General features: G+C 43.3%; 1 protein-coding gene across 1 annotated transcript in view; it reads right to left on the bottom strand.

Annotated features, from left to right (window-relative positions):
- megf6b (multiple EGF-like-domains 6b) overlaps positions 1 to 23,226 on the bottom strand; it is a 326,118-nt gene that overhangs the window by 20,208 nt on the left and 282,684 nt on the right. Inside the window, exons 19-30 of the mRNA XM_052039029.1 lie at positions 18,638 to 18,763; positions 17,379 to 17,510; positions 15,040 to 15,168; positions 13,309 to 13,440; positions 9,904 to 10,032; positions 9,574 to 9,702; positions 8,081 to 8,209; positions 6,527 to 6,655; positions 5,218 to 5,346; positions 4,016 to 4,144; positions 1,955 to 2,083; positions 518 to 649 (exon numbers count right to left, since the gene is read on the bottom strand). Of these exons, the coding sequence (XP_051894989.1) occupies positions 518 to 649; positions 1,955 to 2,083; positions 4,016 to 4,144; positions 5,218 to 5,346; positions 6,527 to 6,655; positions 8,081 to 8,209; positions 9,574 to 9,702; positions 9,904 to 10,032; positions 13,309 to 13,440; positions 15,040 to 15,168; positions 17,379 to 17,510; positions 18,638 to 18,763 (1,554 nt within the window). The remainder of the gene's footprint in view (positions 1 to 517; positions 650 to 1,954; positions 2,084 to 4,015; positions 4,145 to 5,217; positions 5,347 to 6,526; positions 6,656 to 8,080; positions 8,210 to 9,573; positions 9,703 to 9,903; positions 10,033 to 13,308; positions 13,441 to 15,039; positions 15,169 to 17,378; positions 17,511 to 18,637; positions 18,764 to 23,226) is intronic.

The following is a 23,226-nucleotide window of genomic DNA, read 5'->3' as shown; positions in this document are numbered from 1 at the left end:
TGCCCCCCCCCCCCAACCCCACCCCAACTGTGTCAGAAGGTGGTTGTCTCCAAGATCTGATGCTAACACTCCAGTGCAATGCTGAGCAAGTGTTCTTGCTCCCCTGAGATGTTGTCTTTCAGATGAGATGTTAAATTGAGGGCCCACCTACTCTCTCGAGTGGGCAGGAAAGAGTGGCCTTATTTAAAAAAATTCAGGGGGTTTGCTTAAGTGTACTGGCCAATATTCGTTCCTCATCGAGTATCTCTATAACTCCCCATATGGTCACTGACATTCTGTAAGGTAACTGCTGTTACATCATTTATAGACAGTGGTTTGTGGGAGGGTGCATTTTTGACATATTACATGTCAGAAAATTGCTTAATTGGCTATAAAGGGCTTTAGGGATTCTGATGTCATTGAAGGTGCTATAAGGTGCAGGAACTTTTCTTTTTATCATTGCTTTATTTTGACTAACATTGAGGATATATTGACTCTCTATGAGTCACAGAGTTTTAACAAGCTCAGTAAAACTCACTCAGGTTGCAGCTTTCTCCACGGTAACCAGGTGCACAGATGCATTCTCCGCTGACTGGGTGGCACTGCTGGTTCTGGGCAGAACACTGGCACACCTGGTTACAGTTCTGCCCATAGGTACCCGGTAAGCAGGCTGTGGAAAGAGAGGAAACAAAGGTTGTGAGAGGGCACAGAGGAAAGAGGAATTAGGGTGCCTGGAAATCTGTAATAAAGGAGGAAGGTGCCAGAGGCGCAGTAGATCGTCTCCAGTTGAAGGGGGAAAGACAGGTCAGTGGTTTGGGTTTGACCTGCAAGCAAAAACCAATCACATTTATATTCTTCCTGTTCCTGAACTCTGATGTAACTGTGACATTCTGTAAGGTAACTGCTGTTATATCATCTATAGAGTCATAGTATCATACAGCACCCTTTGACCTACTAAGTCCACGCCATCCATCAAGCATCCATTTACACTGGCCCCACACTAATCCCATTTTATTCTACCTACATTCCCATCAACTCCCTCAGATTTTACTACTGACCTACACACAATAGGCCTTGGAATGTGGGAGAAGATCTGAGCATCCCGAGTAAATCCACACAGTCACAGGGAGAATGTTAAAATTCCATACAGACAGCACTAGAGTTTAGGATTGAACCCAGGTTACTGGAGTTGTGAGGCAGCAGTTCACTAGCTGCACTACAATGCTGCCCTATGGTTCAGTTCTCACACTTTCATCTTTGATTTTTCTCTGATTTAGCTTTCAGTCATCAGTCCCAGTGTTATTTTATGCTGCCTGGTTTTAAATTCTGTCTGCTATTTGCGGAGGGGCCTTGGGATGTTTTATTGTCATTAAAAACATTCAGCGGGTCATGGGCTCAAGGCTCACTCCAGGGATTCAGCAGCTCAATTCCAGCGGATCCTCCTCTGCAGCACTGAGGCAGTGCTGCCCTACCAGAGGTGCCTTCTTTCAAATGCCCCTTCTAGTAACTGTTCCATGTTTCGTGCCGTGATAAAAACAAGCAGAGAGCTCTCCCTGTGCCCCGGCCAACACTGTTCCATCAAAAAATGCAACAGATTAAATGGAAGAGGGCAGAAGCCAGTCCTGATGAAGGGTGTCCACTCGAAACGTTGACTGTTCATTTCCCTCCAGAGTTTCTGTCTCACCTGCTGAGTTCCTCCAGCATTTTGTGTGTGTTGCTCCATATTCCAGCATCTGCACAATCTCTTGTGTCTCAGTTGATGTATCTCAAAGTGATTCACATGAAATGGTTTGAGATCATTGCCAATCCCACTTTTATTTTTAAAATGGAACCAACCATACAGTGTTGTATTATGGAGTCACCACAATATTCACCAGCATTTCTCTTACAGAATCTGACATGACCTGATTTTAATTCAAATTTGCCAGCAGTTTTATTACCGATACAGTGAGGTTAAAGTTCATGAAACACTTACTCTGTTCACACCCATTGCCCATAAACCCTGGGGGGCAGCCACATTCACCCGTCACATGGTTGCAGGGGATGTTGGGGGAACAGTTACATCGCTGCGCACAGCTACCACCATAGTAACCTGGCCAGCAAGCTGGAGGAGAAGATAAAATGTGGATGAGAATCAACAACAACTTCCAAGTCACATTTTGTAAATGAGATGTGAGGAGGAGCAAAAGTTTTAGTATAACAAGAGAGAGGCTAGATTGAGTTAAATGATTTGTTAAAGAATTCCATAAAAATGATCAATTATGGTACAATCTGTTACTCTAAAAGACAGCAGGTCTAACCCAGAGGCAGGGACAATATTGGTCTCTCATCTTTATGATTTATCACTAGCCTAATGGAAAAAGAAGCACAAAGTGTGCATTTTAAAGCACCGTCAATTGTAAAACTGAGGGGAAATTAAAAGAAAATTCTGGTGACTTCTGCCTTTAAGGAGTGATTTCAGGGAGTTACAGTAGCTGTGAACTACGGGAACTAATGGTTTCTCCCAGCCGTATCCCTGGGGCTGCTTTGTAGAATGGTCTTTTGTTCTGTGGCCATACTGCAATTATGATTAATCTGACTCACAGCTGGAGAGCTCTTTGCTTTATTGGGTTTGCTTTCTTACAATCCATTTGTAGTAACAACACATTTTGTCCCTCTCATTTCCTCTTACACCAGCACTGTGTAAACACAATGGAGATGAGACCTTCCCCTGTCAATTACCATCTGAAGCTACATTTTCAAGAATTTGCAGAAACATTTTTTGAGAAAAGAAATGATTAACCACCTGTAGTTTAATCTTAGGTTGATTGCTTGGTACTGGTATTTTTATAGGTTACTTTGCCTCTCTATATTACTTCTCCTGTAAAAACATTTTGCCCAGTAACCTTGGCTGGTGGATGCTGACCTAGAAGGAGCTGATTTCTATCTTCATTGTGTAGCGGCAGAATGTGGAAGCCATTCTATCTATTTCCCAGTAAGTGCTTAACTGCACTGAGCTACCCTGAACACTAAAGTGAGCAAGGGACTTGGATTATGTTTCAGAGATTCACTTGGATTCTGGAAACTGTCATCTAAATAAACATGATTTTAACCAAAAAAATGTGTGATGGTTGGACAGCCAAACTTTAACAATAATGAATTCTATGGCTACGAGACTTTGGAAAGAATGTTTAGAGGAAGGGGAAGAAAGGTTGGGCATTCCCAAGAAATGTTAAAATAGAAAACATTATTTAAGACCAAAGGTCCCTTAAAGTTCCCACTGTTGCCTTCAATCCCATGAACCAACTTCTTATCAAATCGATAAGCCCGTGGATCCAAATTCCCACCACATTGCTCGCCCATTAACTCATCTCCCCATTTCCCTCCATTCCATTAACTCATGTTCCACCATATTTCTCAATCCCTTACCTACCCCCTTCATATCCCTCAATTCCACTGACTCACATCCTACCATACTCCTCTATCTCACTGAGCCACCTCCCCACTATTTCCCTCTGCCCATTTCCCTTGATCCTATCTGCCTACCTCCCCACCATGCCTCTCAATCCTACTGTCCCATATCTCCACCATTTCCTTTAAATTTCACTGACCCACCTCACCAACATACCCCTTGGTTCTTCCCCCACCATTTCCTTCATTCCTATTTCCCCACCATACAATTCAATCCCACTGACTCAGCTCCGCAACATTTCTTTCACTCACCATATCCATTGATCCTACCTCTTCATCTCTCCACCATTTTCTTCGATCCCACTGACTCACTTCCTCAATGTAACCCTTGATCCTAACTCCTCATCTCCCCATTACTTCTCTCAATCCTGCTAGCTCACCCCCTGCCATTTCCCTCACTTTCATTGCCCTACCTCTCCCTCAGTCTCACATCCTCCTTTCTCGCCAAACCCCTCTGTCCCACATTCTCGCCAGACCCCTCAAGGATAACAGATGGGCCTTTCTTCACTTTTAAAATGAAAAGTGAAGAAAGCCACAGTTAAATTTTGACATCTGAAGCACAATTTTCACAGTGACCATCACTGACCTTTCTCGCACCGTCTCCCTCTCCATCCCTCAGTGCACTGGCACATCCCCGTCACATGGTGACACGATGATCCATGCTCACAATCACAATGCTCCTCACAGTGCTCTCCGTAAGTTCCTCTGGGGCAAGCTGTCAGATAGTGCCAGAGTCAGACTGCAATTCCAACAACAGACAGACAGAGGCTGTGGGGGAATCCCATACTAGCACCCAGGAATGTCACTAAAAGTTCAACAACAAATTCAGGAAAATAATCTCTTACCCGGGGAGTGATGGGAATGTGGATTTGCTACCCCATGGAGTGAGTTAGGAAAATAGCACTGGATGCATTTAAGGGCAAGCAAAATAAAGAGCAGAAGGTATACTGATAGAGAGAATAGAGCTGAGGAGGTTCATGTGGAATATAAACACAATCATGGAATAATTGGACTGAATTGTTTTGTGCTTAATTTCTATATAATTTGATATTTTTAATTGGAGCAATCCAGACAGTAATTTAAACAATGATTGAAATTAGAAACAGAAACAAAAATGGCTGAGAATACTTGGGCAGTATCTGTGGAGAGAGAAAATGTTTCAGGTCAAGCACCTTTCAGCGGCACTGGGAAAGATTAGAGATTAAACAAGAATTAAGATGTGAATAAAGGGAAGAGGGAGGAGAGAATAAATTGGAGGGTCTTTAATCAGGTGGGAGTGGTTACATGACAAGAGTTGATGGTTCACCGGGGAAGAAGGTGGAAAAAGACCAGCGAACAAAAGATCAGCTTGTTGGAGGTGTAACTGCAAAACAATTACCTGAAATTACCGGAGAAAGATAGAGTTGCAGAACCCCTTTGCTCAGTCTGCAAGTATGATCCACAGATTTTATTTAAGATTTCAGCAAGTGCAGTAATTTGCTTTTGTACTGCTGATTGAAATTCTGTGGCTCCTCTCCTAGACAAGTAGACCTGACCAAGATCTTTGCAATTATGAAGGGTTTGGATGGAATGGATGCAGAGAAAGTGAGCAAGTCTGGCCCAAGGAACATATAATGGACCAGAGTGGATTATGTGATGAGTTTAGGAGGAATCTCATTGAACAGAGAGTGCTGAGAACTGTTACCCCATCACTACCTTCTGGGAAGTAGAACTGGACAACAAATGGCAGCCTTACCAACGACACGTACATCGCAGCAATGAATGAAGCAGAAAGCAGATCTTACTCACGGATTTCACATCTTTCCCCCATCCATCCTGGGCGGCAAGAACACTTCCCACTCTGCCGATCACATAGCCCCTCATTCAGACAGTCGCACTGCTGCTGGCAGTCCAATCCGTACCTTCCTGATGTACACTCTGTCGAAATCAAGAGCAACTTATGGTAAATCAATCAACTGGTTAGCCTCTGGGGACTCGCAGACAAAATAACTCTTTAAACCCAGATCAAGTCATTTACCCAGGTCAGGATCCTCTTGGACATCAGTGAGTACTGATTTGGTTGGGGCATGTTCACACCTGGACCACAGCATCAACCATAGGTGGGAACCTCAGTACTGCAGAGGCAACCCTTTTTTGTTGTGAGCCTTTGCTCAGGTCTCCTGTTTTCCCCTAACAGCGCAGATTTGGATGCTGAATTGATCCCTTGACATAGCTGCATCTGCTCTGGCCTGTAGCTTTTGTGGCCTCTTTCACTGAACTACAGCTGTAGTGACAACACACTTTGCACTGACTGAGAAAGATCCTCTTCCCAATAATTTGTTCAGCATCTTGTGAGCTGCTGATGCTGGGAGATGGTCAGAGCTTTTTGCTATACCTCCTCCTCCAGTGATGAAGGTGCTGTTTTTCATTTGTTAAGTTGAAGCCTGTTCTGGGGGTGCAAAAGATCCCTGGGTCCTAGATTGTGGAATCCCACTCCAGCGATAGTGGCTCAACCAGCACCACAAGTATGCCGATTAAGTCAATGCGACATTAACATTTGTGGGAGCTTGCTGTACACAAACTGGCAGTTGCATTTCCTACGTTAAAATAGCAGCTACATCAAAAGTATGTCACTGGCTGTGAAGCATTTTGGATGACCTGATCTGGTGTAAGGCATCCAAAGCATGAAAATCCCCTTTTAACATAAGAATATAAGAATATAAGAAATAGGATTAGGAGCAGTCCATTCAGCCCTGCGAGCTCACTCTGCCATTCATCCAGGTCACAGCTGATCTTCTACCTCAATGCCATTTTCCAGGACGATCTCCAGTCCCTTGATTCCCTTAATGCTCAGTAATTTATCCATCTCTGTTTTGAATGAAAACAATGACTGACTTTCCACAGTCTAACTTATTCTACAAGTCACATCCTCACAGATTAGCAAAACATGATTTTCCCTTCATAAATCCATGTTCTCTCTGCTCAGTCCTATTATTTTTTTTCCAAGGGTTTGGTTTATTACATCCTTCATGACAGATTCCAGCATTTTGCCAATCACTGACCTTAGAGCCATGAAAGATCACACAGCAAAACCAGCAGAGTTTGTTTCCGGACTTACCCAGCTCACATGCCACTCCTGTCCACCCTACACGACATGTGCAGTGACCGGTCGCATGATCACACCATCCACCATTTTGACAGATGCATCTCTGCAAACAGCTGATACCATAGAAACCAGGGGAACATGCTGGGAAATTCAAAAAATGGCATTAAGATGTGGCTCTTGTGTTTGTCTTAAAAGTGCTGCACATCAAAACTTCCAGGAACATGCTGGACTGAGGTAATATTAAATAACTTCAACAACGTGGAGCACATGATTGGGCTCCACTAAAATAAGTTACAGATGACGTTATACACAGACAAAATCCTGCAAATGCTGAAAATCTGAACCAAACAATAGAAAATGCTGGTAATACTCAGTTGGTTACGCAGCATCTATGGAGAGGTGCTGGTGAGCTTTCTTGGCCATGGTGTCTACGTGATTTGACCAGGACAGGCTGTTGGTGATGTTCACTCCCAGGAACTTGAAGCTCTCAACCCTCTCAACCTCAGCACCGTTGATGTAGACAGGAGCATGTGCACCGTCCCCCTTCCTGAAGTCAATGACCAGCTCTTTTGTTTTGCTGACATTGAGGGAAAGGTTGTTGTCATGACACCATGTCACTAAGCTCTCTATCTCTTCCTGTACTCTGACTCATCGTTATTTGAGATTCAGCCCATTTCGGTGGTATCATCTGCAAACTTGCAGATGGAGTTAGAGCAGAATCTGGCCATGCAGTCATGAGTGTATAGAGAGTAGAGTAGGGGGCTGAGGACACAGCCTTGTGGGGCACCAGTGTTGAGAATAATTGTGTCGGAGGTGTTGCTGCCTATCCTCACTGATAGATCAGGAAGTTGGTCTGTTGGTCAGGAATCCAGTTGCAAAGGTAGGTGTTGAGTCCCAGGTCCCGGAGTTTGGTGATGAGTTAGCTTTGAGTTATAGTATTGAAGGTGGAGCTGTAGTCAATAAACAATAGTCTAATGTAGCTGTCTTTACTGTCCAAATGCTCCAGAGATGAGTGTAGGGCCAGGGAGATGGCATCTGCCATAGACCTGTTTTGGCAGTAGGCGAATTACAGTGGGTCAAGGTTGTCTTGGGGGCTGGAGTTAATGTGTGCCATGACCAGCTCAAAGACAGAAGAACAGTTGAAAGAGTTGGGGAAGGGAGAGAAGAGTGTAGAGCAAGATGAGGGGTGTATCATAGGAAAGAGTGTGGGCCAAGAGAATAAGAAGACGGTTTGAAGAAGGATGGGCAGAGAGAGAGAGAGAGAGAGAGAGGGAGAGAGAAAGAGAGAGAGAGAGAGAGAGAGAGAGGAACTGGAGAAAGAGGAGAAGAGGGAGTCTGAGTGTAGAACTTTCCATCAGCTGAGGTTGCTCAGGGATGTGTACCACCTCCCATTAAACCAGGAAGCTGGATTGAGGAGTGCCCCAAACTCATTGACCCCATCCCCCAACCTTCTTTAAGGAACCAAAAAAGCTACAGAAACAATATGCTCACATGAACATGTTCACAAGCCAGTGGCCATGAGACAATGCAAGGGTTGGGAAGCAGTGGGTGGTGGGGTGGACATACCTTCCTGACACTGGTCTCCTGTCCAGCCAGGAGCACAGCTGCACCAACCAGTCACATGATCACAGCTGGCACCATTGTTGCAATGACAAGACTGGCTGCAGTTCTCCCCGAAAGTCTGCCCTGGACATGCTGCACAAACAGGAAGAAGATGGTAATTGGCACAGAATAACAGCCTGCTCTCTCACAAAATCTCCCCTTAGCTTTACAGAAATGATGACAGCTTTAGCATCGTATAAACTTTACAGCACTACAACATCAGTTATCTAACAGAAAATTATATTGGGCCATATGCCAAGATAAAAGGGTTAAAGCAGCCAGTTTTTAAGGAGTATGCTAAAAGAGGCAAGTGAGGTAGAGCAGTGGAGAGGTTCAGGGAGAGGATTCTAGAGCCCTGGGCCCTGGCAGCTGAATGTGTATCTGCCAATTGTTGAAATTGGATATAAACACGATTATAAATAGTGGATAAAATAGTACAGTAGTTCCGTGTTACTGGGATGATAGTAATTCAGAGAATGTGAGATCAAATCCCATCAAAGCAACATGAAAATTTGAACTTGAAAATTTGAAGGGTGGCGGAGGTGGAAGTGGTTGTCCCTAAGGAAGACTTTAAAATATACGGAACTAAAATGTGCTGTCAGTAAAGTTAACTATGAGGCTGTCTCTAGTCAAAATTTATCCAGTTTAGGGAAGGAAACCTGCCATCTTCATCCCCAATCTAGAGCTCACTGTGACTCCAGTCCCATACTGGCTGACTCTTAGCTGCCTGAGATGCCTGAATAAGCCAGACAGTTGTCACCTTTCCCCGATGACTGGAGTCTGTTGATCCAAACAGCTGCTTTGGAAAGTGTTCAGGTAGGGACACTAAGTGAGGTCAGGAGTCGTGACTGTGGGCGTCAGGGATATCACTCACAGTGAACAGCTTGCAAAGCAATTTACTATCTGGGCTTATATCTGAAGGATGAGAAGTTTGCATCCAACACCCATGGAACTACACCATTATGAGTCAGCAGTGAGGAGATGAGAAAACTGTAAGACAAATGACTTAGAGACCATCAGAGAGTCTAATTTCTGATGGTCACTGTCAATCAGTTCAGTATTAGCAGTATATAACTGGCACATCAAGGACCTGCTTATGGGCATGGAGTAACCAGCATAATGATCAAAAACTGGAACAGGAAAGGAAGATTAACAAAGCCGTACATACAAAAAAAAATCAGCTGCAGCATCCCACTAACAGTAGATGGCACTGTCTCTGGCAGAGGAAAAAGTGTTCAGAAACTTGAGTCGAAGCCATCCGATGGCTAATGTTTGCAATCACATCGTGACAATTGAATAGGAAGTGGTGACGTAACAATTTACTGTTGGACACATCCACAGGAAAATGTGATCAAGGATCATGACAGCAGGAAGCAGGTTCACACAGACGCAGTGAGTGCCCTGAGCAAGATACTGAATAAAGAACAAATGAGGAAAATGTGGAGTTGTAGACTCACACTGATTGCAGCTCAGTCCAATCCAGCCAGCAGGGCATGAGCAGGACCCTGTCACATGATCACAGTGAGCACCATTCTGACAGTCGCATACCTTACGACACTCCAGGCCATGAAACCCATCAGGACAAGCTGGGGAATAAGTATGAGCAAATGAACACCCAGTCACGTACATACTGTCTATACCAATGTCTGCACTTTCAGCTGAGACATGGCGATTCATACTTCTAAAGCTGCAGTCATGGAAAGCAAGGCAAGATGCAATTCCTTTCCCCATCTTTTATTTCCATCTCCCACCAGTATCGCTTTTTCATGTGTAATCACTGCACCTACCTCGCTCACAGAACGTTCCGAGCCAGCCTGCTGTACAGTTACAAGCACCACTCACGTGATCGCATGCTGCCCCATTTTCACAATGACACCGGTACCGGCAGCCGGATCCGTAGGTACCTTCGGGGCACTCTGAAAAGAGAGAAAAATGCCTGAAGCACCATGATCAAGTTATTGTTGGGCTGAGACATTACAGATAGATTATTATTGGGCCCTGTGACAGGGGAATTGAGACCTTGTGATCAGCTATCATTAGATCCAGGCCTTGTGATTGGGTTTTCACTGGATTGAGACACTATGAACAGGTTATTATTGGGCTCGGATATTCTGCCCAGTTTAATCATTGAGCCCAAGGCCCTGTGAATGAGCTAAGTGGGCTTAGATACTGTGATTGGGTTTTTGCTGTGCCTGAGGCTTTTTGATTGGGTTAACATTGAGCTGAGATACTACTACCAGGGTATCATTGGGGTACAAAAGTAACTGGGCTGAGAGACAAGGTGACCAGGTTATCACTAGGTCCAAGGCACTAACAGGTTAACACTGGACTGAGAAACTAACCAGGTTAAGCCTGCAACTCTGCAACTGAGGGTGGTCTGGCAGAAGACTGAATATTCCAGTACAGTGGGTGGCTTCAGGAAGAAGTGTGGTGTTAATGATTTAAAAGATTTTTTAAGACAGAATTGTGAGAGACACTTAAACTCCTCAAACTTATATCCTACTGTCTAATGTTAGCATGAGTTATATTAAAGTATATTCATTAGCCAACCTATTTCTGATATTTGGAAATTAATTTAGATATCATTGGAAGGTGAGTGAAAGATTCCAATTCACGTGATCAGAGTGAGGGCTGAATTTGACGTAACTTCACTCTTGAAGCCTTCTCTTATTTACATAGGACTCCTTTCTGAGTTAGAAGGTAGCTGGGAAGACTCAGAGACACCATGAGGTCAAGAAAGGAGCACTATAGAGGCAAATTCTTCTTTTATCCACTTTGGCAATATCCTGTATACAATTGCTTTGACTCTTCACCCAATGTTGATAATGTCTCAGTATCAGCATCCAACGTGTTGCTTGATTATGGAAAGCTACTCTCCGTATCACAGCCCCAAAATCCCCACATTCTAACCCAAAATCTGCCAGGAATCCCTTAAATCTGACTTGGACTCTGTTGTTAAATTTAGACCACACCATTTCTGAATCAGTCATTCGTCTGCCTAATTGTCAGCTGCACAGGAGTCTACAACTACATCTCAATTTCCTATTATACCCCCAAGGTATCACTTAGGACTAAAAATAAAAACAATTATACTATGTACGGAATCTTGCTGTACTGGAAAACTGACAAAAAGACCCCATTCCTTGCACACATAAGGTCCCAATATACATATATTAATTATTATTTGCACCATTCATCTTTGGAATCCAGTTTCACAGACATTTGGAGATATTTATCAGCACTTTAAAAGCTGCAGGGGAAGTTCACTATATAAAGTGCTACAGTTGCAAAGATATTCATTACTCTTCTCCTCTCACCACTTGAGTTGCTCTCTGTTGAATTTGGCAGAAAATGATGCCCTCTTAAGTGCCACAGAGCTGGGCCAAGCAAACTCACTGGGACCGATTGCATGTTAAATCTCCCCCAGATGTGGATTATTTCTATATCTGAACTGTTGCTTTGATGAGAAAAACAGTTCAACATCGAAAATGGGCTGAGATTAGTTAAATCAGAGTACAACCACACAGAAATGGCAGCAATCCCAAGTCCAATGAAATTAAGGAAAGTGGAACACATTTTGTTATAAAGAGCAGATGACTGAGGAGGTGGTGGGCTTTTTTGGGGTGAGGGTGATTACATTTCCTAATTCTTTAGAATTATGAAGAAGTTTGATAGCGCGTACATAAAAAAGATGCTTCTACTAGAATGTCATCTGCATAAGATGGTTACTAAGAAATCCAATAAGCCATTTAGGAAAAACTTCTCTATTTGGAGAATGGTGAGAATGTTGAGCCCATTATCACATGGAGTGGTGGAGGCAGTTAGCAGAGATGCATTTAAGAGAAGGCCAGAGAGGGAGAAAGAAGTGGAAGTATGCATTCATAAGCTTAGAGGAAAGGTTGAGGAGGCTTGTGTGTTGCACTAACATTTGGGCTGAATGGCCTGTTTCTATGTAATACAATTTCTGGCAAGTGTTGCGACTCAGTTTAGTACATGATGCTCACAATTACAGTAAATGAACTCTGAAGCCTAGTGACTGAACTAGAAAAAAAAGATTTGTAGCTATTCAGCATAAGTCATGCATGGAAATCATTCTGCACATATTTTGAAGTGTTTGCATCCATTTTTGCTCTAGGTTCCATCAATGAGGAAATTGGACTGGGCAGTTCCTGTTGCAATTCACCCTGATACGGGCGTCATTCCCAGAGTGACTGCCATGGAGTCAGCTCACATTAACAGTGCTCAGCTGCTTTCCAGTGGACAGTGTGAGATATTTTTATGATGGAAGAAAAACACAAATGTGATTTATTAACGTGTCCCAATTTACTGTCTCCTGATTTGGCATCATGGTACCCACTTAGACCATCAAAAATAGGTGAAATTCAATTCTAGGCTTTCAACTCTGAAGTTAAACTGCTTCGTGGAACAAGCTGCTTTTGGAATCCATGACATTTTGTGGGCAAAATAGCTACTCCATGCTGTGCTTGTAAGAAGTAAACAACTGGTATTTATATAGCACCTTCCATAATCACAGGTCACATTAAAGTCCAATGAGTTGCAGTAGACACTGTTGAAACATGGGGGAGCTTAGATTACATACAACAGGGTCCCACAAACAGTAATGGAAAAAATGACTATCTGAAGTGAAGTGAAGTGTTAGTAACGTTAAAAAAGGAATAGATTTTCCCTGTCTAGCCTGCATGAACACCATTAATCACTTTTCAAAGTGTAGAGCAATCCTCCAGGAGTATAGTCTGTGGACTGATTAGCACACTTAGTGTACATCCATTTGCTATTTCCCTTCTACCATTCGGTTTTTGAACTAACTTGCACAACCCCAATCACTACCTCAGTAGAGCAACACCATGACCACTTTGCACTACAACAGACTTTTTTTTAATCTAATTGTGTTCTGTCTTGTATAATTTATGTTTAATTTCTGTTTTTCTTATGAATGCTGTGTCTCAGATGCTATGTACCTGTGATGCTGCTACAAGTAGGTTTTATCATTGCATCTTTGCAAACATATACTTGTGCATATGACAATAAATTCGATATTGACTTTATTAAAACCAGAAATCAAAGGAAGTCGATCAGGATTCTTGATATTTGCTCTAACAAAACAACGCTCAGTTCTCATAGAGCAAGTTGACGAAGTGACCTTCAGCCTTATACTTTCTAATGGTACTTACTCTGGTCGCAGCGTTGGGCAGTAAAACCTGCCTCGCAGATGCACTGTCCAGTGACAGCGTGGCAACTCCCATCACTGTTCCTGCAGTCACAGGTGTTCAAACAGTCTGGACCCCATCGGCCAGCATCACAGGCTTAAAATAAACAAAACAACAGTCATTGTCCTGGACTCCACTCTAACAAGACTCAGAATCTACTGGTTACAAAAAATTGCCAGCACACGCATCGTTAATATCTTGGGATCACCACTGACTGAAACTTTAAGTTGGCCAAGCATATCAACAATGTGGAAACAGGACAGGCATTCACACTCCTCAAAGCATTTCATCAGTACTCATCAGTCTACTGAGTGCTCATCGGTACTACTCGTCTATATGAGTGCAGCCACAATTGTGCTCAACAGGCAACATCATCCAAGGTCTGTGCAAATTGCTTGGTCAGTACCTTAGTCTCTGAACTCAATGCCCATCCTCTTAACCTTTGCTGGGCCATAGTCATGAGAGGTGGAATTTATAGGACACACTCCAGAGGCTCCCAACCTGTGGCCCCCTCCAGTCAAGTTACAAAAATAAGCAGAATGATAGGGAAACTTTCACCTCTCAGTTTCCATCATCATCACACACTATCCCTAGATTTTCCTTCTATCTCTTCCTGACCATGGGCACACCCTCACCACAGAGATGAGTTGTTCAGTATAAAGTCCCAGGGCAATAAATGCAATCTTACATTGTCCCAATACATTTCATAGGGCACTTTATACGGTGATGTAGCATCAGGCACATTAGTAATGTGAAATGGATTGTTACAACCTACCAATGTACTACTTAGGTTCTCTGCTTTAATAGATAACCAGAGAATAATAAATGAAGTAAATGAGTAATAAAAGTGTAAATGTAGAAAAGCCTGAATTGCAAAGCACCATCACCCCAGCTTAAGGACAATGAAGTTCCCATTATTAGGTCTCTGAGAAGGTACTTCACTCAGAGGTATTTTGGCTCTTGGCTTCTCACTTACACCTTGGTGTTACTTTTCATTACAGGCCTCAGTGATGAGATGCCTGTAGGAAACTGAGCCTGAAGCAGAGATCAAGTGCTTTGATTTGTTAACTAACTGCACTGTTGATGCACACAGCAAGGTGCCACAAACAGCAAAGGGTATGTTCATGGAGAAGTTATTTCCTCTGTCAAGTACAAGGGGCTATAATCTTAAAATTAGAGCTGTGCCATTCAAGACAAAATCAGGAAGCACTTCTTCAAACAGGGGGTATTGAAAAGCTGCCCCAAAAGGCTATGTATGTTGGGATAAATGGAGCTTTCAATGCTGGGGTAGATTTTGGTTGATGGTTTCAGGGGATGTGTTGCAGAGCTGGGTGAATGTTGCAGCAAAGGTCATTTATGGCTTAACCTAAGATTGTAGTGGGCTCAAGAAACTGAACTGATGTTCCCAACACAGGTACAGTATTCTGACTGTCGAATACAAATTCTGCTGTGCATCAAATGATCTGCCGGATGGTTTAGTCAACATTCCACTCTCCATACCACAACAAAAACTATTTGTATTGGAAGAGCATCTTCATTATACTAAGGGTATCACACAAGTGTAATCAAGCAAAATTAGACTGATCCAAAGAAAGGTGACCAATTGTTTGGGCAGAATAAGGTTTAAGGAAGATCCTAAAAGACAGAGTAGTTGAGAAGTTCTGGAGCTAGTGTGCTGACCCAAATGGTTCTTACCTCTTCTGCAGTTGTGGCCAGTCCATCCTGGGGAGCACTTGCAGCGTCCTGTGACTGGGTCGCACTGCCCCTTGTTCTCACATGCACATCGCATCTGACAGCCCAGGCCATATCGGCCTGTGGGGCAAACTGGGGGAGGAAACAGACTCGCAATTGGTTCCAGTCAGGATTCTTAAAAATATCACAAAGAAAATATTACATTCAACCCAGAGGTTTTCTTTGTCTCATTTTACATTTAATTCAATTGTTATCCAATGTCTGACTTTGTAATAATATCCCAGCTTTCCAAACTGTAGCTGGCTGGCATTCTGGCTCCCCTGAGGGAAGGAATCTGTGGTGATGGATAGGAGAAGAGAAACAAGTCTCGGGAACAGACAGAACAGACCGAGCAACTGGGTTCAACCAAAGATCATGTTGGAGAGCTAAAGAGATGGGCACAGGACCTACTCCTGCGTTAGTCAAGAAGTAACAGTTAGTTAAGGAGGGTCTGTGAAGATCACCAGGAGCCGGGGAAGAGCTGGTCACTGAAAAAAAAATTAGCACCTCTGGAGGTTGTGCAAAAATCCAGTGGTGGGAGGTGAGGGGCAGGGAGTTTGGCAGAGGACAGGTGGTGAAAGGGTAATAGTGAGACGCCAGAGTAAATGTAGGCAAGACAGATGGGTATCTGTGAATTCCTTCATCACATTGTAACATTATAGGGGTGGAAAGATGGAAAGAAAACAAAACTGCACATGCCAAAGATCTGAAATAAGCATGGAGTGCACACCCAACACAGCAGGTCAGTCACAATCTCCAAGTTTAACACTTCATGCGTGACTTGCACCTTGGTTCTTTTTCATCATCCTGCCTCCTGGGGCCATTCTGGGAATGAACAACTGCCTCACAATATTTCCTGCAGTCTTCCTGAGATACAAATCCTTGATCCCAGAATCTTGTCCTGGAAAGGACCCCCACTCACTTTTCCTGGAGCTTTGATGAATTACAGATCCCAACCCAATTTCTCAGCATCCTTTTGATGGATGGGCGTCACACTCGCAGTGTGGAACCTGGCTGTGATACATTTCTAGGGTTAACTAATTTTCCTGTGTGAACCAAGGTCATCAGAACAATGGGTAGTCAGCTCTGGAGGGCCGGCAGCACGGGAGAGACTCCTAGGGAATTCCTGGCAATTAATTCTGCATGATCTCAAGATTCTGTTGTTGAAATGATGGATTTCAGCCAACTGCGCTAGAGTACAGACCTTCCCAGATTTTTAGAATCAACAAATTCATGCAAAACCTGCATAGGTGCAGGATTTTGGCCAGTGGAAATCTGACTGTTTCTGCCTTAAAAAGCTGCTAAGCCCAAGAATCAGGTGAAATTTTCAAATCAGGAGTTAAATGCAGTCAGATAGCAAGGAAGTAAGATCCAGTTTCGGGAGCCACCACTGCACAATGGCAGATACTGATGATGGAATTCATGATTGCCTTCGTCCTTTTGCCCTTTGAGTATAAGACTGTTTGGTGTTCAACACCTCAAACCCAGCAAGGATGTTTTTAAAGGCTCCTTGAAAAAGTGCAATACCCCCACTGACCCCTGAGAATCCCTGGCCCATGAGCACCGAAAGCAGAGAAGGAGCATTTAGGATGGCATTGACAACCTTGAGTCTATGTGTCAGGAGCAGACAGAAGCCCAGCACAAACATTTGAGCAGCACACCACCTCCCTAACTTCCCACTTGTGTCTTGTCAAGCACCTGTGAGAATCTATGGGCCCCACAATGGCCTCATCAGCCACCTCAGAACCCACAAAACTGGAGTGGAAGTTAGCCTCAGTGGTTAGGGACTGCCTAAAAAGGTAAGTAAGAAGATGCAGTTAATATCTAACTGAATGGCAGAAAAGACTTAATGGACTGCAAGTCCTTCAGTTCCTTAGACAAGCCAGTAAGAAATATAAAGAGGGCTGAATTAGAGAATAAGTCACGAATATTTTAGAGACACAAGAGTTTGCAGATGCTGGAATCTGGAGCAACAAACAATCTACTGGAAGAACTCAGTGGGTCGAGCAGTATCTGTGGGGGAAAGGAATTGTTGATATTTTGGGTCAAAACCCTGCATCAGGGCTGAGAGTGGAGAGGGGAAAGACTTATTTAAAGGATGATGCCTCACACAGCAAGCACTCCCTCCCAGCTAACCCTCTCCACTTTCAGTCCTGATGCAGGGTTTCGACCCAAAATGCTGACGATTTCTTTTGCCCCCTACAGATGCTGCTCGACCCACTGACTTCCTCCAACAGATTGTTTGTTGCTTCAGGAACATTTTAGCAGCTTCTGTTCCGTGAGCAGGGTGGCAAAGTACCTACTGTTCTGACACAGTTTCCCCATGAATCCTGGTGGGCAAGTACACTGGCCAGTCTCCTTATTACAGGTCCCATTGTTCTCACAGGCAGGGCAGCTCCCTTGGCAGCTCAGGCCCCAGTGTCCTGGTGGGCAATCTGTGGAGAGAAATCAGAGTAATGCAAATGGTTATAGGAGGATGGTGGAAAATTCTGACCAGAGTTAATGCTGCTTAAACTGAGATGGATGCCTAACTAGAAACATGTTACGACATAATTTTGGATTAAGTATTTCCAAATCCCTCTCTACAAAATGGCTGAATAACTTTTAAAAGGCAACCTCGAACCTGCCTGTACTGGGAGGTTCTGCAACCAGTCTTTCCCTCTTTCTGTCAGAAGGGACTGGGTCATGTTGTGGGCCATTGTTCTACATAGGACCAGGCATCCTGCTGCAGTGAGTCTGGATGAAGAATGTTTGCTGATTATTCAAATGCACAAGTGCCTCTCTTCACAGGGGTCAGCACAGACAATAAGCTTGGATCTTGTTGGATCTTGGGGCAAGTTCTTTGCAAATATCCAGGTAAAGACTACGGCTAAAATTTAGGCCTTGCTGGTATTAATTTTAATGGGCAGTAATACCAAAAAAGTAAGCGACCAATATATTTTTTAAAAAATCATCTCCATTTAGTGGATATATCTCTCAATTGTTTGCAGGTGTATCCAGAACTCATCACCTCATCATGGACAGGTACATGGATAGGAAAGGTTAGGGGGACATGGGTCAGACATGGGCAAATGGGACTAGCTTAGATGAGCAAATTGGTCAGCATGGATGAGTTGGGCTGAAGGGCCTGTATTACTCTATGACGCCATGGCACTAAGGTAACCAATGAGAACAGCCAAATAATACCACTCAAAGATCCAATCATGGCTAAAATCAACTAAGCCTTGAAATGAGTAAGTGTAGGATAAGAACTTAATGACCCACCCAAAACCTTGGTTATGTGTAGTATTGTAGAAGTAGAGCCTTTCTAATTCACTCCTGGTAACAACACACAGTTAGAGTCAATTGCTCACAAAAGGTGGTGTAAGTGTGCCATTGCCTGAAGGAATTAACTTGAGTGACATTACAAAATTTTGCCTTGTATCTAAAGCTATTCAGCTTTGTGTATTACTACAGAAAGTACCATTTTAGCTATTTTCAAGTTTCAAATCCATTTGTTCTATTGATTCAGCTGAGACAACATCAGTGAAGAACAATTCTGAAACAACTGCTGCTCTCTCACCTTTTTTGCAACCAAGGCCAGTTCTACCAGCTGGACAGATGCATTCTCCAGTCACCCTGTGACATGGGGCTCCCCCACAATCACATATCTGCAGGCAGTTGGCTCCAAACTTGCTGTTGGCACATTCTGCAATCGAGATAGGTATATGCAATCAGCTGTTTGACATACTATCCCTTAATTCCTCTATTGATTCCTGTCACTACATCTTTCAACCTAGCTTCATTACATAGGAAAGTCTGGAACTTTACAAGACCATTACATTAGAACCTGTTATCCAGTATGTCAGCTGCCAACCACATAATGCTGGCTGGGAATCCAGACATGGCTGGTTAGCAATTTTAATTCGTAAATACTCGTGAATAAGAGGCACTACCGAGGTAAGATGATCTCAGTGCTCATTGTTGCACAGCCTGAGAAGATTATTCTTTTGTGTTGGCATGGCCAGATGAAAAGCAGAGTGTGTGAGTGTTCATTTTATTCCTTGATTCCTGATTATCTGCTAAAAGATTTAGTGTCATGTGAAAGAAAAGGCCACTTGGCAGCACCATTGAAATACCCCTGACATCATTGTCATGTTGATCAATTAGAATAACCTTGTCAGTCGAGCAGAAAGCAGGGAGCTCAACCACCAACTGGCAGCTTCAGCAGGGCAAGGTGTGAGATCTGATGCATCTGACTGAATTCTACACTGAGGACTGAGGCAGACTGAAGATCAGGAGGAGTCTGGGGAGGAGGGAAATGGGGAGGATCTGGAAGGAGGGTAGGATTGGGGAAAAGTAGAGATGGGGGAGGGGCACATCTGGAGGGAGAACATGAGTGGAGGAGTTTGGATCAAAAGAGGAGAATGGGAGAGTCTGAGGCATTTCTCAGTGGGTGGAGGTGGTAGATGTTGGCTAGGTAAATATACATGATTGAGTTAAACCTGCTCTGTGTGTGTGTGTGTGTGTGTGTGTGTGTGTGTGTGTGTCTATCTAACATATCTCAATCGTTTCCATTAGACAGTCCAGTATTAGAAAGGGAATGAAGTCTGTCCAGTTGTCAAATGCTCATCATTACAATCCTGGGTGGAAATCCCATTCCTTTCTGCTCTTTTCTAATTTAGCTTTAAAGACCAAGAAGAACTTTAATTCTGAAAAAATCCATATACTAATGCTTTGTACACAAAACACGGTGTAAAATACCTCGTACAATGGAACTAAGTAGCAAATACACACTCTAAGATACAATGTAACCTGAAAGGGGAAAATTGTGACAAAATGTATTTCAATGTAGATTACAATTGAAAACATTGTATTTCATAAATAGGGAATAGGTTCTCGGTGGGATGTGGTTTGCACAGACCCAGATGGGTATGGGTTGGGTTCTGGTGATTCCTGTAACTTCTCAATGGGAGGAATGCTCCAAGGATAAGTTACAATTTATTTCAGAGGACTGTGGAAAACCAGCAGTTTTCCTGAGCAGTCCCAAAGGATGACTTATTTCTGTTCAATGTGTGTGGGCTCCAAGATTGCTGATATGGTCAGTGTGAAACCTATAGACTCTGCCATAAATGAGGCAGAAAGCTCTTATTGGATCTGTGAATGGGTAACACGGGAGGTGGTGCACTCTTTCCGCCATTTTCATTGGACTATAGTGTGCTTCTAATGATGAGACTTGAGGTTCTCAGTACCTACCTGGTGCTCCTTCTGTTTTGAGAAGTCACGGACCAGGAACTCCTACAAGTCATTGAATTTGCTACATTTTTTTCAGGGACAGTCTCAAAGTGATTTCTCTATCTGCCTAGCAATTCCTGATTGTGACAGAGCTCTGGGAAATAGAGCGTCTGTTTCGGGGATCTAGTGTTGGATATGCAAGCAATGTGGTCTGCCCATTGGAGCAGGATGGGTATAATTAGAGCCTAGATACCAGGGATGTTAGTCTGGAGAACAGGCTGATATTGGTTCAGTTAATCTGCCAGTAGATTTGACATGCTCCAATGCTTTGTGGTGCCTATTGCAGGTAGTCACCATCTCCTAAGCATACAAGAGTACGGGGATTACTGCTGCCCAGTACACAATGAGTTTAATGCTGGATTTTAAGTTTTGAACTTCACATACTCTTTCTCTCAGGTGCTGAATAGCTGTGCTTTTGCACGAGAGACAGTGGTGAATTTCATCATTACTATCCGTCTTTGCTGGGGGGGGTGCGGGGCGGGTGCAGGGTCGCAGGATGTGGAAGGTGATTCACATTTTCAGCGGCCTCATTGTGGACCTTTATTGCTGGGAGGAAATTGTGCAGTGGGGCAGATTCATAGAAGACCTTTGATTAGTGTAAGGCCCATCCTTCTGCACTGCTTAGTGAACAAGTAAGGATGGCCTCTGAATGTGCACATCTGCAAATGTTGTCTGTGTACTGCACGTCAATAACTGAGATTGGAGTGATTGTGGCTGCGGAGTGGAGGCATTAGAAGTTAGCAATTTTCCATTCATCCTATGGATTAATTCCACACCGAAGGCATTATGGAAAATAGCACAAAGGTGAATGTATAGAGTTAGATTACAGATCAGCCTCACTGAACAAGCTCATGGGGCTAAATGAAGCAATGTTTTGAAAGTATCATGGATGAAAACAGAGTGCTAAAGCAACATGTACTAACTTATTGCATTCCCAAGCTTTTGTTCAGCATACAAAATATGGAAGGTTTGTGTACTGAGTTGAATTCCTTCTCAGACTAATCAAAGAATTCTTTTAAGTCCTAACGGTAGAGATTTCACATGAAATGGCCCTCAGTCCAGTTCCCTGTAAGCCTGTTTACTCAACACAAAACAGGCCTGAATCTGCCAGATTTTGCTGGACCGTGCTGACATAGATGGGTGGAAGAGAGTAGGGAATGGGACATTTCCTGCAGATGATTTAGGATAAAAGCCTTATGTCAATCGGACCATCCTGTAACTTGCAAGTGTTTGATATTGACAATGGGTGTTGAAATGGTTACCACTTCCCAGACTGGTGTGTAGTCGTCCCAATGGATAGAATGATGTGGAGTGGAAAAAACAGCTGAGCAACTGGCCTTCCATAGCTCTTAAACCACAAAGGAACTTCAAAGGTAAATTAGTTACACTGACATAGATGAATTCACAGGTGAATACTATGCTTTTAATGAATGCATTGGTAGATCTTATGTCAAACTGTATTTTAATTAGCTTGAGACTCCCACTCCAAGAGAAACCTGCTGGGAAACTCATTGCAACCATAAGGAGAGAGGGGAAAATGCAAACAGGAGCCAACTGAGGTGGTTCAGGACCTTGCAGGGGATGGCTTTTGATCTGCATGGCTCTTGCCAGAACTTTGTGCTTTTATCGTCCATTATAAAAGAAAAAATTAGCATTTATTTATCAACTTCTATGACCTTTATGACCTGTGAGCAAAGGACTTTACAGCTAATTAAGTACTCCTGGTGCAGTCATGGTTGAGAGGGATGGCAATAAATGCCAGGTTAACATGAATGGGTGACCAGCACCCATCTACAGCATTGTATCCTTTTTCATTCAGTCAATTAATTTCCTCTTTTGCAATAATCTGTCTAATGTGGACATTGCACTATTTGCGTTACTTGTATCCAGTTGGTAATGGATAAGAAAGAATAATCATGAGGCTTTTAAGGAACCAAGCAGACCTAATTTCAACCAACTGTCTTTGAGGAGGAGAGATATCAACAAAATTTGCACCAAATTAAGAGGGGATTAAATTTATGAAGTTTGTGTTGGGTGTTTTTATTCATTCCATCGTCACCAGAACCTCCTGTCTGATCCAGGTTGAAACTTGCAGTACATGCTTCTTACCAATGTGGTGTTGGATATCAGAGAATTGCAATTTACTCTGGCACCCTGGATGGTTTCATCCTTTGCTGTATCACTCTGTGGTCAACCCCTTCAATTTGACATCCCTCGTCCCAGGTGATCAAGTGCCTCCACGTTATTGGACTGAAAGAAGCTCATCCAGTTTGAACAGTGGTGTAGCAGGTGAGACTAAATGCAGGGGATCTGCTCTCCTGGATATCCGAGAGCGGATCTACCTGGTGATGTTCCATGTATCTTATGGTTCAGAGTCATCATCACACACTGAGGACTGCTTTTTTCTGATATACTGATAATGGCCAGTTTGAATACAGGTTAAAATTACGATAACAGAAGCCAAATGCGTCCAAACTTCAAAAAACTGAAACCCAAAGACATTGTCTACCTGAAGAGTTTGGTACTGACCGAAATTTCAGTGTAAACTTTCATGAACAAAGTCTCCATTATCTCTGCCTCTACGGAATGAGGGTCTACTCAGTGCCTGAAACAAAAACAGCAGAGGTTGGAAAAACTCAGCAGGTCAGCCTTTTGCAGACCTGAAACAGTCACTGTTTCCATTTTCACAGATGCTGCCCGACCTGCTGAGTTTTTCCAGCATTTTCTGTTTCAGGATCACATTTCCAGTATCTGCAGGTTTTTTTTTATTTTCAACTCAGTCTTGTGGCACAAAGGGAATTTGGTTAGACAATTAGGGCTGTGGTGGGTTTGCAGTTTGTTGAACCCATTTGAGAATCTTATGCCTCACAATCCAAC

Source organism: Pristis pectinata, chromosome 26 (assembly GCF_009764475.1).
Source record: "Pristis pectinata isolate sPriPec2 chromosome 26, sPriPec2.1.pri, whole genome shotgun sequence".
Lineage (NCBI taxonomy): Eukaryota > Metazoa > Chordata > Chondrichthyes > Rhinopristiformes > Pristidae > Pristis > Pristis pectinata.
The sequence above is the reverse complement of the archived record's forward strand: the minus strand, read 5'-3'. Positions and strand labels throughout refer to the sequence as shown.